A 15,919-nucleotide genomic window follows, 5' to 3' on the forward strand; every position below is an offset into this window, starting at 1 on the left:
TTATTCCAGGACAAGCAGGCAGCATATTCTTGACTGATGGGTGACGGCACCGACGGAGCCCCGGTACGGACAATTTTAGAGTGATTGTACTCTAAGAACTTAGAAAGTTCTAGTTAGGCCGCACCGCGCATGCCTTCCTGCCCGACGAAGGCGCACGGTCCCCAGTTTCTTAGTTTCCGCGGAGCTAAGAAGACGCGTGTTTCCAACGGCTGTTGGATACTCTTTTTTCGCCTTCCCGCTCGCGTACTTTTTTCTCATGAATTTCTTCACGTTTTATTATTTTCTTGATAAAATTTTTAAAAAAGAGTTTATTTTTTCAACTTTTTTCGGTCGGCCCCGGCGGGGCCTGTTGGCACCATCGAAGCCTCGAGCTTCGATTTTGCTACGGCCGTTTTTCCCTTCATGCCCCCTTCACCGGGTTTTAAAAAGTGTCAGCGGTGTGCACGCCCTATTTCTTTGTCCGACCCGCATAAGTGGTGCCTCCAGTGTTTGGGTCCAGACCATAAGGCAGAAACGTGCACCCGCTGTAGTTCTCTTCAAAAGAGAACTTTGAAGAATCGTCAAATTCAGCAGCGGATTCTTTTCGGTACCGCCATGGAAGTTCCCCCAGCATCGACTCCGGCAACTTCCTCCAAGTCGACACCGGTGGTTTCGACACCGCAAGATCCATCGTCGGTGTCGCATCCTGTAGGCAAGCCGGCTAAGAAGCCATCCCCTACTGTCCTTGGCCCGCCAGTCGAACATGCAGTGAGCCAAGTCCTGCAGACTGCGCGCCGGCCCCGTAAATGCTCCGCTCCCATAGAAGTCACTGCCTCTTCATCCGCATCGACTTCACCTGAGCGTCGAGCTGCACCGCAGGTACTGAGCAAGAAAAAAGCGGTACCGGTGCCATCGGGACCGTCTTTGGATGAGAGAATAACATCCATCCTCCAGGTCCAGCTTAAGGAGCAATTACAACACCTGCTCCCGGCTCTGCTAACTCTGAACCTTCCGGTGTCGGCCCCCACTGAGCCTGCGGTACCGATCGTCGAACAGCCTATTTTGTCAGCATCGACGTTATCGGCACCGCTTAAATCGGCCTCTTCCATGTCTATGCCTATTTTATCGGCAGAGCCAAAGTCTCTTCGACGTACGGCTCATTCTGCCTTTGATCCGGTACCGATCTCGACATCCGTACCGCTTTACAGTCACCGAGTACGGTGTCGATGCGTTCTGGTAAATCGGTACGCAAAATCAGGCATACCGAATCCTCTACTCCTCTATCTCAGGGCCGTCTTCCATCGGTACGTGACCCTGATTTATGGGATGACTGACGATCCCCTCGGTACCGAGGAGGATTTTTCATCTGATGAGGCTGAACCATCGGTGCAGGATCCTGCTAGTAAACCAGAGCATTCTTCCTTCACTAAATTTCGCAGAGAGATGTCAGACACCCTTTCTCTTCCCTTGGAGTCTGATTCCAAGAAGTCAAAAGCATTCCTGGAGGCTTTGGACTTTGACCAACCTCCCAAAGAATTTTTAAAGTTACCCCTTCATGATATCTTAAGGGAAACTTTTTACAAAAACTTGGAAACTCCTCTCACCATTCCTGGAGCTCCAAGGAAATTGGAATCACTTTATAAAGTTATTCCTATTTCAGGGTTTGACAAACCTCAGCTTCCACATGAGTCTTTGCTGGTGGAGTCAACCCTCAAAAAATCTGCAGGCTCTAGTGTGTATGCCTCTGTCCCTCCTGGCAGAGAGGGCAAGGCCATGGACAAATTTGGTAAACGACTTTATCCCAGGACAAGCAGGCAGTATATTCTTTACGCATGGGTGACGTCACCGACGGAGCCCTCGGTACGGACCTTTTTAACTAGAAAGTTCTAGTTGGCCGCACCGCGCGTGTGCCTTCCCGCCCGACGGAGGAGTGCGTGGTCCCCAGTTTCTTCGTTTCCGCGGAGCGAAGAAGACGCGTGTGTTTTTTCAACGGCCGTTGAACTCACTTTTTGCCTTCCCGCTCGCGAAATTTTTTCCATTTTCTTTCTTTTTACCTTCGGGTTTCTTTTTTCTTTGATTTATTTAAAAAAAAAAAAAAAAAAAAAACTTTATTTTTTTACCCTTTTTTCGACTTTGCCCCGGCGGGGCCTGTTGCCATTATACAGGCCTCGGGGTTCGATTTTGTGGAGGCTGTTTTTCCCTTCATGCCCCCGCAAGCCGGTTTTAAGAAGTGCCAGCGGTGTGCACGCCCGATCTCCCTCACTGACCCACACAATTGGTGTTTGCAGTGTTTGGGTCCGGAGCATCGGGCGGACTCCTGCACCCGCTGTGCCACTCTTAAAAAGCGAACGCTCAAGAATCGCCAAATCCAACAAAATCTTTTGTTCGGCACCGAGTCGACGATGGACTCATCGGCATCGACACCGGTACCATCAAAATCGGCACCGCCTACTTCGACGCCACCCGACCCCGCATCGGCGCCGCTGGCGCCAGGTAAGCCGGCTAAGAAGCCTCCCTCTACCCTCGAGCGTCCACCAGCCACAGTGGCGACACCGACCTTGCCGGCCTCACGCCGACCCCGAAAGCGCTCCGCCCCGATTTCGGTGAGTGCCTCGTCATCGGCCTCCTCATCGCCGGGGCGTGGAGCGGCACCTAAGGAACCGAAGCAAAAGAAAGCGGTTCCGGTGCCACCCCTGGATGACCGAATTGCGGCCATCCTCCAAGTTCAACTACAGGAACAGCTGCAACATCAACTCCAGCACCTGTTACCTACTATCCTGGCACCGCTCCTTTCGGTACCAGACCGGCCCGAGCCCCGTACCGAGCCACCGGTATCCACCCCATCGGTACCAATTAATACCTCCATGCCGATTCTTTCGGCTGAGCAACTTCATGCCCATCCTGTGGTTCACTCCCGTACCACTACGGATCCACCTCGGGACTGGGCAGGGCACCATTCTTCCCGGGACCGGGATCGACGCCGGTCCTCTTCTCCTGGTACCGTTTCGGTGCGCTCTGGGAAATCTTTATCCAAGACTCACCATACCGAACCTTCCACCCCGGTGTCTCGGCATGCACACCCAGAGGTCTGGGACCCAGACTTATGGGAAGAGTCCCCCCCCCGGTACCAAGGAGGATCTCTCCTCATCCGATGAGGATCCCTCAGCACCCGATACCACCTCCAAACCTGAGCAATCCTCCTTCTCAAAGTTCCTCAGGGAGATGTCAGCAGCTTTATCCCTCCCTCTGGAATCTGACTCCAAAAAATCCCAAGCCTTTCTGGAGGCTTTGGATTTTGAACAACCCCCTAAGGAGTTTCTTAAGTTGCCCGTACACGACATCCTACGGGAAACTTTCTACAAAAATTGGGAGAACTCCCTTACAGTACCTGGGGCTCCCCGCAAGCTGGATAACCTCTATCGAGTTATCCCAATTCCAGGGTTCGATAAGTCCCAATTGCCCCATGAGTCTCTTCTTGTTGAATCCACCTTAAAGAAGACTCAGGGCTCCAGTGTCTATGCCTCCACCCCTCCTGGCAGAGAGGGTAAAACCATGGACAAGTTTGGCAAGAGGCTCTATCAGAATGCCATGCTGGCCAACAGGGCGAACAATTATTCCTTCCATTTTTCATTTTACATGAAACACTTGGTTCAACAGCTGTCCGCCCTCCAAAAGTATCTTCCGGAGAGAAAGGTTCCACTTTTTCAACAGCACATCTCTGGTCTCCTTCAGTTACGAAAATTTATGGTCCGCTCTATATACGATTCCTTCAAGCTCACCTCCCGTGCCTCTGCCATGGCTGTAGCCATGCGCCGCCTGGCCTGGCTGAGTCTCAGATTTGGACATTAACCACCAAGATCGTCTGGCCAACGCCCCCTGCCTTGGGGATGAACTTTTCGGAGAGTCCCTGGATTCCACCACCCAGAAACTCTCCGCACATGAAACCAGGTGGGACACACTGATTAAACCCAAGAAAAAGGCTCCGCCTGCCCGACCTTTCAGGCCTCAATCCTCCTATCAGCGTAGGTTCTCAGCCAGGCCACTCAATCCGCCTTCCCAACAACCTCGGCGGCCCCGGCAGCACCAACACCAGGCACAGGCTCGTTCTCAGTCAAATCAACCCAACAAGCCTCTTCCTCCTGCTAAACCTTCTCAGCCCTTTTGACTCTTCTCTCCAGGGCATAGCCAGTCTTCCACCTTCGCTACCTCTTCCACAACCAATCGGAGGTCGTCTCCTCATATTCTTCAGCCGTTGGGAGGTCATCACATCGGACCAGTGGGTCCTCAACATCACCACGGCTACTCTCTCAACTTCCAGACGCTTCCACCAGACAACCCTCCCGTAGAGTCTGCTTCTCACTCCTCCCAAACCCCCCTCCTCCTGAGGGAGGTTCAATCCCTCCTTCTTCTCAATGCCATCGAAGAAGTTCCTCCGGAACAAAGGGGTCAGGGATTCTACTCTCGCTACTTCCTGGTTCCCAAGAAGACGGGAGACCTCCGTCCCATTCTCGATCTCAGGGACCTCAACAAGAATCTCGTCAAGGAAAAATTCAGAATGCTCTCCCTTGCCACGCTGTATCCTCTTCTTTCTCAACACGACTGGCTATGTTCCCTGGACCTCAAGGAGGCCTACACTCACATCCCAATCAATCCGAATTCACGCCGCTACCTGCAGTTCCAAGTACAACACCGCCACTATCAGTACAAAGTGCTATCCTTTGGCCTCGCTTCATCACCCAGGGTATTCACCAAGTGCCTTATTGTAGTAGCGGCCTTCCTCAGGTCTCACAATCTCCAAGTGTTTCCCTACTTGGACGATTGGTTGGTGAAAGCACCTACGTCTCAACTTGTGCTACAAGCTACTCATCACACCATCTCTCTCCTCCACCTCCTGGGGTTCGAGATCAACTACCCCAAGTCGCATCTGCTTCCCACCCAGCGACTTCAATTCATCGGAGCAGTTCTGGACACCACACTAATGAGGGCGTTTCTCCCCTCAGATCGTCAGCGGACCCTGCTCCATCTCTGTCGTCAGGTGCTCATACATCCCTCCATTCCTGCCCGACAGATGATGGTCCTCCTGGGTCACATGGCCTAGACAGTACATGTCCTACCTCTGGCACGTCTCCACCTCCGAACACCTCAATGGACTCTCGCCAACCAATGGTCACAGACTACGGATCTTCTTTCTCATCCCATCTCTGTGACATCGTCTCTTCAGCAATCTCTCCAATGGTGGTTGAACTCCTCAAATCTTTCCAGGGGTCTGCTTTTTCACCTACCCCCTCACTCCATGATCATCACCACGGATGCCTCCCCCTATGCGTGGGGAGCTCACCTAGGAGATCTACGCACCCAGGGACTTTGGACCCCACAGGAGCGTCAACATCACATCAATTTCCTGGAACTCAGAGCCATGTTCTACGCCCTCAAGGCTTTCCAGCATCTTCTCTGCCCTCAGGTTCTTCTCCTGTACACAGACAATCAGGTCGCCATGTACTACATAAACAAGCAAGGCGGCACCGGATCTCGCCCCCTTTGTCTGGAGGCTCTACGCATCTGGACCTGGGCCACGGCCCGCAATCTCTTCCTCAAGGCTGTCTATATCCAGGGCGAACAGAACTCCCTGGCCGACAATCTCAGCCGCATCCTTCAACCTCACGAGTGGACTCTGGATCCTCCCACACTCCGATCCATCTTTGCTCGCTGGGGCACTCCGCAGGTGGACCTCTTTGCAGCACCTCACAACCATCAGCTGCCCCAATTCTGTTCCAGACTCTTCTCCCCTCATCGTCTGGCCCCAGATGCATTCCTGCTCGACTGGAGAGATCGGTTCCTTTATGCCTTTCCTCCACTTCCTCTGATGTTGCGGACATTGTTCAAGCTCCGCAGGGACAGGGCCACCATGATTCTCATCGCTCCTCGGTGGCCTCGCCAACACTGGTTCTCCCTCCTGCTCCAGCTCAGCTCCAGGGAGCCCATTCCTCTTCCTGTGTTTCCTACTCTGCTTACACAGCAGCATCAATCTCTACTACATCCCAATCTGTCTTCGCTCCACCTGACAGCTTGGTTTCTCTCGGGCTGACCTCTCCCGAGAATCTATCTCAGCCTGTCCGTCTCATTTTGGACGCCTCCAGGAAACCGGCCACCCTCCAATGTTACCATCAGAAGTGGACCAGGTTCTCCTCTTGGTGCCTCCGCCATCATCACGATCCCGCCTCTTTGGCGGTGGAAACTGTACTGGAATATTTGCTCTCGCTGTCCAATGCTGGCCTCAAATCTACCTCCATCAGAGTCCACCTCAGTGCCATCACTGCGTTTCATGAGCCTATCCTCGGAAAACCTCACGGCCCATCCACTGGTTTCCCGGTTCATGAGAGGCCTCTTCAATGTCAAACCACCTCTGAAGCCTCCTCCTGTCGTCTGGGACCTGAATGTGGTTTTATCAGCGCTCATGAAACCTCCGTTTGAGCCTCTTGCCACAACTTCGCTCAAATTTCTTACCTGGAAGGTGCTTTTCCTCATTGCCTTCACCTCTGCCAGGAGGGTTAGTGAGCTGCATGCGCTGGTCGCCGATCCACCATTCACTGTTTTTCACCATGACAAGGTGGTTCTGCGTACCCATCCCAAATTCCTTCCCAAGGTGGTCTCGGCTTTTCACCTCAACCAGTCCATTGTGTTGCCCGTCTTTTTCCCTAAACCCCATTCTCATCCTGGGGAACAGGCGCTGCACACGCTGGATTGTAAGCGTGCCCTTGCCTACTACCTTGACCATACCAGGGCTCACCGCTCATCTCCTCAGCTCTTTTTGTCCTTCGACCCTAACCGTCTAGGTCGTCCTGTCTCCAAACGGACGCTTTCCAATTGGCTTGCTGCATGTATTGCGTTCTGTTATGCTCGGGCCGGTCTCTCACTGGAAGGTGCTGTCACGGCCCACAGAGTCCGAGCTATGGCTGCTTCTGTGGCTTTCCTCCGTTCCACGCCCATCGAGGAAATCTGCAAGGCGGCCACTTGGTCCTCAGTTCACACGTTCACTACTCACTACTGTCTGGATGCCTTCTCCAGACGGGATGGACACTTCGGCCAATCTGTGTTACAAAATTTATTTTCCTAATGGCCAACCATCCCTCCTCCCTCTCTGTTAGCTTGGAGGTCACCCATGCGTAAAGAATATACTGCCTGCTTGTCCTTTGATAAAGCACAGTTACTTACCGTAACAGGTGTTATCCAGGGACAGCAGGCAGATATTCTTACGTCCCACCCTCCTCCCCGGGTTGGCTTCTTAGTTGGCTTATCCTAACTGGGGACCACGCACTCCTCCGTCGGGCGGGAAGGCACTCGCGCATGCGCGGTGCGGCCAACTAGAACTTTCTAGTTAAAAAGGTCCGTACCGAGGGCTCCGTCGGTGACGTCACCCATGCGTAAAGAATATCTGCCTGCTGTCCCTGGATAACACCTGTTACGGTAAGTAACTGTGCTTTATCAAAATGCTATGTTGGCCAACCGTTCAGGTAACTATGCGTTTCACTTCTCCTTTTACCTGAAACATCTTATCCAGCAGATGGCCACTTTTCAAAAGTATATTCCTGACCGCAAGCTTTCTGCTTTTCAACAATGCACTGCCAGTCTCTTGCAACTCAGGAAGTTTATGGTCCGTTCCATCTATGACACTTTTGAACTGACATCCCGAGCTACGGCTACGTTTGTAGCGATGAGACGATTGGCATGGCTTCACGTCTCAGACCTTGATGTGAATCACCAGGACCGCCTTGCCAATGCTCCCTGCCTGGGTGATGAGCTGTTTGGAGAATCTCTGGATACTACCACTCAGAAGCTCTCTGCCCATGAGACGAGGTGGGATACCTTATTGAAAAACAAAAAGAAACCTCCTCCTCCTCGCCCTTTTAGGCAGCAGCCGTCGTATCAGAGGCGTTTTTCTGCTCGGCCGATTCAGCCTCATCCTCCTCAGCCTTGGAGGCAACGTCAACAGCAACCACAGGCTCGCCAACAACAGCTGCCTGCCATAAAGCCTGTTACTCAGCCTAAACCGACTCAGCCCTTTTGACTCACTTCTCCAGGGCATTGCCAGTCTTCCTCCCTCATCTCCTCTTCCACAGCCCATAGGAGGTCGACTAAACATTTTTCTGACTCGATGGGAAGTAATCACCACCGACCAGTGGGTGCTCTCTATCATAGCCCACGGCTACTCCCTCAATTTTCAGACTCCTCCGCCGTTAGACCTGCCAAAAGAGTCTGCTTCCAACAAGTCTCAGTCCCTTCTTCTCGCTCAAGAGGTTCAATCCCTCCTTCTTCTCAATGCCATCGAAGAAGTTCCTCAAGATCAGTGAGGTCAGGGATTTTACTCCCGGTACTTTCTAGTTCCCAAAAAGACCGGAGACCTCAGACCTATATTAGATCTCAGAGATCTCAACAAATGTTTGGTCAAGGAGAAGTTCAAAATGCTCTCTCGTGCCACCCTTTACCCTCTTCTCACTCAGGGCGACTGGCTATGCTCCCTCGATCTCAAAGAGGCTTACACACATATTCCTATCCATCTGACGTCCAGGCAATATCTATGCTTTCTCATCAATCAACATCATTATCAGTACAAGGTGCTACCCTTCGGTCTGGCCTCCTCTCCCAAGGTATTCACCAAGTGTCTGATTGTGGTAGCGGCCTATCTCCGCTCTCACAATTTTCAAGTCTTCCCTTATCTGGACGACTGGCTGATCAAAGCTCACTCTCCTCAGGCGGTTCTGCTTGCCACTAACCAGACCATTCACTTCCTTCAGCTGTTGGGTTTCGAAATCAACCTACGCAAGTCGCACCTCATTCCAACCCAGCGACTTCAGTTTATTGGAGCCATTCTGGACACTGTTCTGATGAATGCGTTTCTTCCATCCAACCGCCTTCAGACCATCCTTCGTCTCTGTCAGCAGGTGGTTCAACAGACTACCATTTCTGCAAATCACATGATGGTGCTCTTGGGGCAGATGGCCTCCACAGTACATGTCACACCCTTCGCACGTCTCCACCTGCGTACTCCTCAATGGACCCTAGCGACTCAGTGGTCACAAGTGACAGATCCTTGTTCACAACACATATCTGTGACCTCGTCTCTTCGACAGTCGCTTCTTTGGTGGTTGACATCTTCAAATCTATCCAGAGGTCTACTGTTCCATCTACCTCCTCATCATTTTGTGATCACCACAGACGCATCCCCTTATGCCTGGGGAGCTCACCTGAACGAATTCCAAACTCAGGGGTTTTGGACTACCCAGGAAAAGAAACACCACATCAATTTCCTGGAACTCCGAGCAATGTTTTATGCCCTTAAGGCCTTTCAACATCTTCTCTTTCCTCAAGTACTTCTCATTTGCACAGACAATCAAGTTGCAATGTATTACATCAACAAACAGGGAGGGACGGGCTCTCGCCTATTGTGTCAAGAAGCCCAACGGATTTGGTCTTGGGCGACAGTTCGACACTTATTCCTGAAGGCTGTCTACATTCAAGGGGAGCAGGAGTCCTTAGCAGACAATCTCAGCAGAATTCTTCAACCTCACGAATGGACTCTCGACCCTTTGACTCTCCAGTCCATTTTCGCTCAATGGGGCACTCCTCAGGTGGACCTCTTTGCAGCTCCTCACAATCACCAGCTGCCCCTGTTTTGCTCCAGACTTTACTCTCCTCATCGTCTGGCACCCGATGCATTTCTCCTGGATTGGACCAATCTCTTCCTATATGCATTTCCTCCTCTACCTCTCATGCTGCGGACATTGTTCAAGCTCAGGAGAGAACAAGCCACCATGATTCTCATCGCTCCACGGTGGCCCAAGCAACATTGGTACTCCCTTCTACTTCAACTCAGTTCCAGGGAACCCATACTTCTTCCACTGTTTCCTTATCTGCTTTCTCAGCATCAGCAGACCCTACTGCATCCCAACCTACAGTCTCTGCACCTGACAGCTTGGTATCTCTCGGGCTGACTTCGGCTCACTCACTCCTTTCTCAGCCTGTCCGCTCTATCATTGATGCTTCCAGGAAACCGGCCACGCTCCAGTGTTATCAACAGAAGTGGTCTCGGTTTTCTTCCTGGTGCCTCTTACATCACCATAATCCCATGTCTCTAGCAGTGGGACTGGTGTTGGACTATCTTCTTTCCTTGTCCGACTCTGGTCTTAAATCTACTTCTATCAGAGTTCACCTTAGTGCCATTGCTGCATTTCATGAGCCAATTCATGGAAAACCCCTCTCGGCTCATCCTTTGGTTTCTAGGTTCATGAGGGGCCTTTTCAATGTGAAACCACCTCTCAAGCCCCCTCCTGTGGTCTGGGATCTCAATGTGGTTCTGTCTGCTTTAATGAAGCCTCCTTTTGAACCTTTGGCCACAGCGCATTTCAAATTTCTTACTTGGAAAGTGGTCTTCCTTATAGCTCTCACTTCTGCCAGGAGGATCAGTGAGCTGCATGCACTAGTGGCTGATCCACCTTTCACTGTTTTTCACCATGATAAGGTGGTCCTCCGTACACATCCCAAGTTTCTCCCTAAGGTTGTGTCTGACTTTCATCTTAATCAGTCCATTGTCCTACCTGTATTTTTCCCAAAGCCTCATTCTCATCCAGGTGAACAGGCTTTGCATACCTTGGACTGTAAACGTGCTTTGGCTTACTATCTTGAACGCACTAAACCTCAGATCTCCTCAACTGTTTTTATCCTTTGATCCTAACAAGTTGGGTCATCCTGTATCTAAACGCACCCTCTCTAATTGGCTTGCTGCTTGCGTTTCTTTCTGTTATGCTCAGTCGGGCCTGACACTGGAAGGTTCTGTCACGGGCCACAAAGTTAGAGCTATGGCAGCGTCTAACTTTTCCGTTCCACTTCCATCGAGGAAATCTGCAAGGCTGCTACTTGGTCCTCAGTTCATACTTTTACATCTCACTATTGTCTGGATGCATTCTCCAGACGGGATGGACACTTCGGCCAATCTGTTTTGCAAAATTTATTTTCCTAATGGCCAACCTTCCCTCCATCCCTCTTTTTGTTAGCTTGGAGGTCACCCATCAGTCAAGAATATGCTGCCTGCTTGTCCTGGGATAAAGCACAGTTACTTACCGTAACAGGTGTTATCCAGGGACAGCAGGCAGATATTCTTGCGTCCCTCCCACCTACCCGGGTTGGCTTCTTAGCTGGCTTATACTAACTGGGGACCGCGCGCCTTCGTCGGGCGGGAAGGCACTCGCGCGGTGCGGCCTAACTAGAACTTTCTAAGTTCTTAGAGTGCAATCACTCTAAAATTGTCCGTACCGGGGCTCCGTCGGTGCCGTCACCCATCAGTCAAGAATATCTGCCTGCTGTCCCTGGATAACACCTGTTACGGTAAGTAACTGTGCTCTACCTTACACATTACCCAACTACGCAAGTTCACTAGTCTCGGCCCTTAGGGTCATTACCTTCGTAGGCTCACACCTAGCCTCTGACTAGAATTTCATTGCTACTAGTTAAAAGTAGCTGTGGATGTGTTACGTTTCTACTTGTAACTGCTGTACACCGGATTAATGGAGAGAATGTGTGCAAGCTGAAGTTTCACAAATTACAATATTAGTGATAAGTATACAGTACTCCCCTGATATTCATGGGGGGAACCCCTGCAAGTCTTGAAAAACTGCAAATACGTTTTTTAATGAGGGAGACAGGAGAGGACAGCAGGAGAAGTGCTGGTGAGTGAAGGAAATCACGCGTGGTATGCTCTGACTGCCTCTTCCTGCACTAAAGTCGGGCCTCACCAATCAGGAGGCCCGATTTTAGTGCAGGAAGAGGCGATCAGAGCATACCACGCATGATTTCCTTCACTCACCGGCGCGCCAGCTGCTCTCTCCTGCCCGGTCATTCGCAGTCAGAATATACCACGAATGACCGGGGGAGCATTGTATTGGATAGCTGCCCATTACTGGTACCTGGGCTACGGAACAGGTTCTCTTGATAAAGCTGGTGTTGAAAAGTTTCAAGTGAAATCCCATCAACTTATGTTACATCAAAATATATTTAACTGTGCCAAAGCAGGAGATCGATATCCCCATCATGAGCCTGCGGAAAGTTAAGCAGCTACCCCAACATCTTAAAAAAAAAAAAAAAAAAAAGCCACTCGCCTCAAACCTTGAATTGAGGTTTGGTGTTAATCCTCATATGATGCTGGGTGAAGTGACCTCTACTTTCCAACAGAAGCCATTCACAAAGAGTGGTTTAGGGAAGAGGCTTACACATTCACTGGCACTCCATGAACAAGACTCGTTAACATTATGCATGTTTATTTATAATTTAATTTACATTACAACCCCACTGAGATGTGCTAGTCTGTATTTAAGAGTCTACAAAAATAAAAACATAAGTTTTAACTTAAGATATCTGCATAGTATCAAATTTTGATTAGCAAGATCTGAACAAAAATCTGTAAACAGGAAACATGCTTAGAAACAAAATAGTTCCCACCTTACTTATACATGCAACAAATTATGTCCCTGCCTCTAAAAATTTACCTTCTGAACTATTTACATTTCAGGGAAACAAAGCATGCCCTTAATATTAAAGCACCATCTCTTCTGTAGCTTCCTTGAATTTTTTTTTTTTTTTAATTACCACTATTCCTTTTTAGATTTACTGCAGCACAGCAGCTGCTTCACCAGTGCTTTGTTAAAATCCATTACAATCTGCTTACAAAAGGTGTCCTCCATTACTGGGAAGAACTTTTGAAAGGGATTGAGTTGAGTACCCTCTGATTTCATCCAGTGGATGCTGTTGAGATCACTTCAAGTTGTTTACAGCAAATTTTTTGGCATGAGCCCAATAATTACAATGCTGTAATCAACTCACGCCCTCAGGAGAATCTACATCACCTTGGCACCAACTCACTGAATCCCTTCCAAATACAGTAGAAAGAGCAGTAGGCCCTTCTCCTTTGATTTAACTACTCAACCCATCTAGTTATGGTATAGCTTTGGTTCTATGAAACAAAATGACGACTCATCTGATGTCACTGAAAATACTGGACCATTTAACCAAATTAACCAAGTCTTCCAAAGTGGCTGCTACAACATATTCTGAAAGATGCCTAAACAAAAAAAAAAAAAAAAGTCATCCTTAAAAAGAATTATGAACTTAGTCCAGAATTTGTACAAATGCATATAAACCAAGAAAGCCCAAATTGTTCTCCCAATGCTTACTGCAGCACTTTTCCTATGTATATTTTAGCTTCATGCTAGAAGCAATATCCTGCAAGTATAAAACATGCAGAGGTGCACTATACAGTTCCAAATGCACAGCAGGGCACTAGTACAATACTTGAAAGAGATGGAAGCCCAGTTGGTAAGGGATAGTGAAAAAAAAAATTATGGTCGGTGCAAATAGTTCACATCTGCCATTACACTCTTCCTGTACCAGCTCTGTGTGAAGTCAGGTTGCGCCTAGGAGCTCCACCACCTCTCCCACCTCGAAAGCCACCACGGAAGCTGCGTCCCCGAAGGAATCTGCCAGATACCCCGAATGTCTCAGTATTCAGCTTTCTCTCTTCAGCCCACGTGGTACGTCTGAAATTGAACAAAAGCGACCCAAATGGTCTAGAGGAATTAAACTACTTCTGAAATACCACAAGTTATAGAAAGGAAAAATACTAGATAAGCAACCTTCCGTTAAATATGGTACACAAATCGTGACCTTAGAATTACAGGGTTCTAAGTGACAATTTTCAGTATTTTTAACTCCGATGACTTCCAGGTTCTATCTGACATGTAGATGTTACAACACTTGCAAGTATTTGGAGAAACTCTGTTCTGGTGTTAAATTAATAAATAAATCCGCACATGTCATTGAACACCAAATTGCCCCACAAACCTCCACTTCAAATTCCTGAGAATGACTTACGGTACAGTTAGAACCATGTAATTCTAAGGTTGCAAAGTGCTAATATGTCCTAAAATTAGGAACTGCTAAGATACCAAGTGACAGTATTTCCATATCAGTAAAAAGGATAGTGTACCGGAGCCGGAGCCAGAGCTATAAGTTCTAAAAAAAACTGCTTTGGTAGCAGGAGTTCAGTTTTTAAACATTTTTTTTTTTTAAGCATGGAAGTTGGCCAACAGGATTGAAAGTTTGTACTTATACAGCTCTACAGCTTCAAATAAAATCCTTACCGGGATTTCAGCTCTGAAGAGATGTTGTCAAAAAAAGATTTTGATCTGTCATAATAGCAGTTGGGTCCTAGTGGATCATCTTCTGGATTTCCCTCACTATTCTGTGTCTCAACACCGGAGTCCCCCTTCTCGTTACCTTCCCTCTCAATTTTATCATCTAAAAAAATAAAAAAAGTTTAGTAAAACTAAAACATCCCATAAGAGAAAGACCGTTGAAGGCAGATTGAACTACATATACTAGAAATGTATTCTACATTAAGCGTAATAGGTAAGAAATGTTTTGCAAGGTCTACTACAATATGCATTAATTTTGCATTTGTAGTTGACAAAGTTGTAGGTTCAATACAGTACTGCAGTTTGCCCTTCTACTACAAAGAAAATCTCCCTTTTCCTGTCTGCAAAAGGATGTCAATCACATCTTTCAGCACCACCTTCTTCCCTAGTGGACTATACTGCAACCTTAGTTTGTACCAAAGCAGTTGATCACCACTGTAACCAAGAAAATCCTCTGTAGTAATGGTGAGATTTCTTCAAAATTACCCCAACCAGACCCTCTAGAGGCCTGAAATCTACCATCTGGCAAGGCCTTAGTGAAATGATCTATTACACTAGCCATAAGAATGCCCAGCCCCTTACCAAAGGCATCTGGCCTTTAAACAGAAGCCTATTCAGTATGGCTTTAGAAACTGAACCCCTTGCCCAATGTCTGATACAGAGCATTCTGCAGACAGAACTTGAGTAAGCAGAAGCTTTGCTTAGGACTCTAAATTATGTCAGAGTGCATCTGCCATATTATCCACCCCCACCAGCACAAATGGGGGGGGGAGGAGGGAAGGGGTCATACAACATCTTTCTGAAGTCAAACCACCTAGTATGGCAGGCATGTGCTACGAAGGAAGTTGCTACTGGTGCTTTAGTCCCCAGAGGCAGGACATCACATTGCCTTTTAAGAACATCCACCCTGCGATCCTATGCATCCAATGCTTGGTATCCTAAGCCAATAGTGAATCCACTTAGGCTGTACCAGGGTCTATAGGGTAAAGCTTTGACAGTCATCTACCCATAAGGAACCCTATGGGGAGTCCCAATGCACTGTGATTAAGTGTGCTGCTTATAACCAAGCACTGGGTAGCCAGGGTCTGTGGAGAATTACAACATGAAGCCATGATATCCAGCAGTGCTGCTGACTAAAGATGGCGCACTGCGGGGGTTCTCCCCATTGGTTAAGGTGCACTATCACCTCTCGACAACTGTCTGACTGAAAACTCAAAATTTCCTAGGAGTGATGACTCACTCTGGGATAAGGCATAGAACGGGACTTCTTATTCTCAGTTTTTGGTCTGCTGGGTCCCAATTAGCCTCCTTTCTTGGGGGAACACACTCTGCAAGGGAACATCCCTGGAATGCCTACAGACTGCACAGGAGACCCCCGGCAATATAAGTAGGCTTTCCACATTAAACTCAAAAGTCTGGGGTAAAGTCCTGCCCAAAGACCCCTGCAGGGACTCGCTTGTTCTCGGCCTCTGCCTCATCTGCACTTCAAAGGCGGTTAGGTTCTTACCTGCTAATTTTCTCTTTTAGACTCTCCAGACCAGCACAGTTCACTGATGGGTAATAGCTCACCATGACCAGCAGGTGGAGACTGAAACAAAACTTTTGGCTGTAATATAAATAGCTGTGCTTCCCCCTAATATAACCAGTCTGCCGAATAGCCAAGCCTACAGGACATGCCTCTTGTGGCGAGAGGCACATCT

At 48.8% G+C, this 15,919-nt stretch overlaps 1 protein-coding gene across 3 annotated transcripts in view; it reads right to left on the bottom strand.

Annotated features, from left to right (window-relative positions):
* Positions 1-12,267: 12,267 nt before the first annotated feature.
* The window catches only part of LSM14B (LSM family member 14B), a 108,960-nt gene continuing 105,308 nt past the window's right edge, over positions 12,268-15,919 (bottom strand). For all 3 annotated transcript variants that reach the window (XM_033962787.1, XM_033962786.1, XM_033962785.1), the window contains 2 exons: positions 14,166-14,322; positions 12,268-13,562 (listed from right to left, as the gene is read on the bottom strand). In XM_033962787.1, the coding sequence (XP_033818678.1) occupies positions 13,397-13,562; positions 14,166-14,322 (323 nt within the window). In that variant the 3' untranslated portion in view covers positions 12,268-13,396. The remainder of the gene's footprint in view (positions 13,563-14,165; positions 14,323-15,919) is intronic.

This window comes from Geotrypetes seraphini, chromosome 11, assembly GCF_902459505.1.
Source record: "Geotrypetes seraphini chromosome 11, aGeoSer1.1, whole genome shotgun sequence".
In the NCBI taxonomy this organism is placed as follows: domain Eukaryota; kingdom Metazoa; phylum Chordata; class Amphibia; order Gymnophiona; family Dermophiidae; genus Geotrypetes; species Geotrypetes seraphini.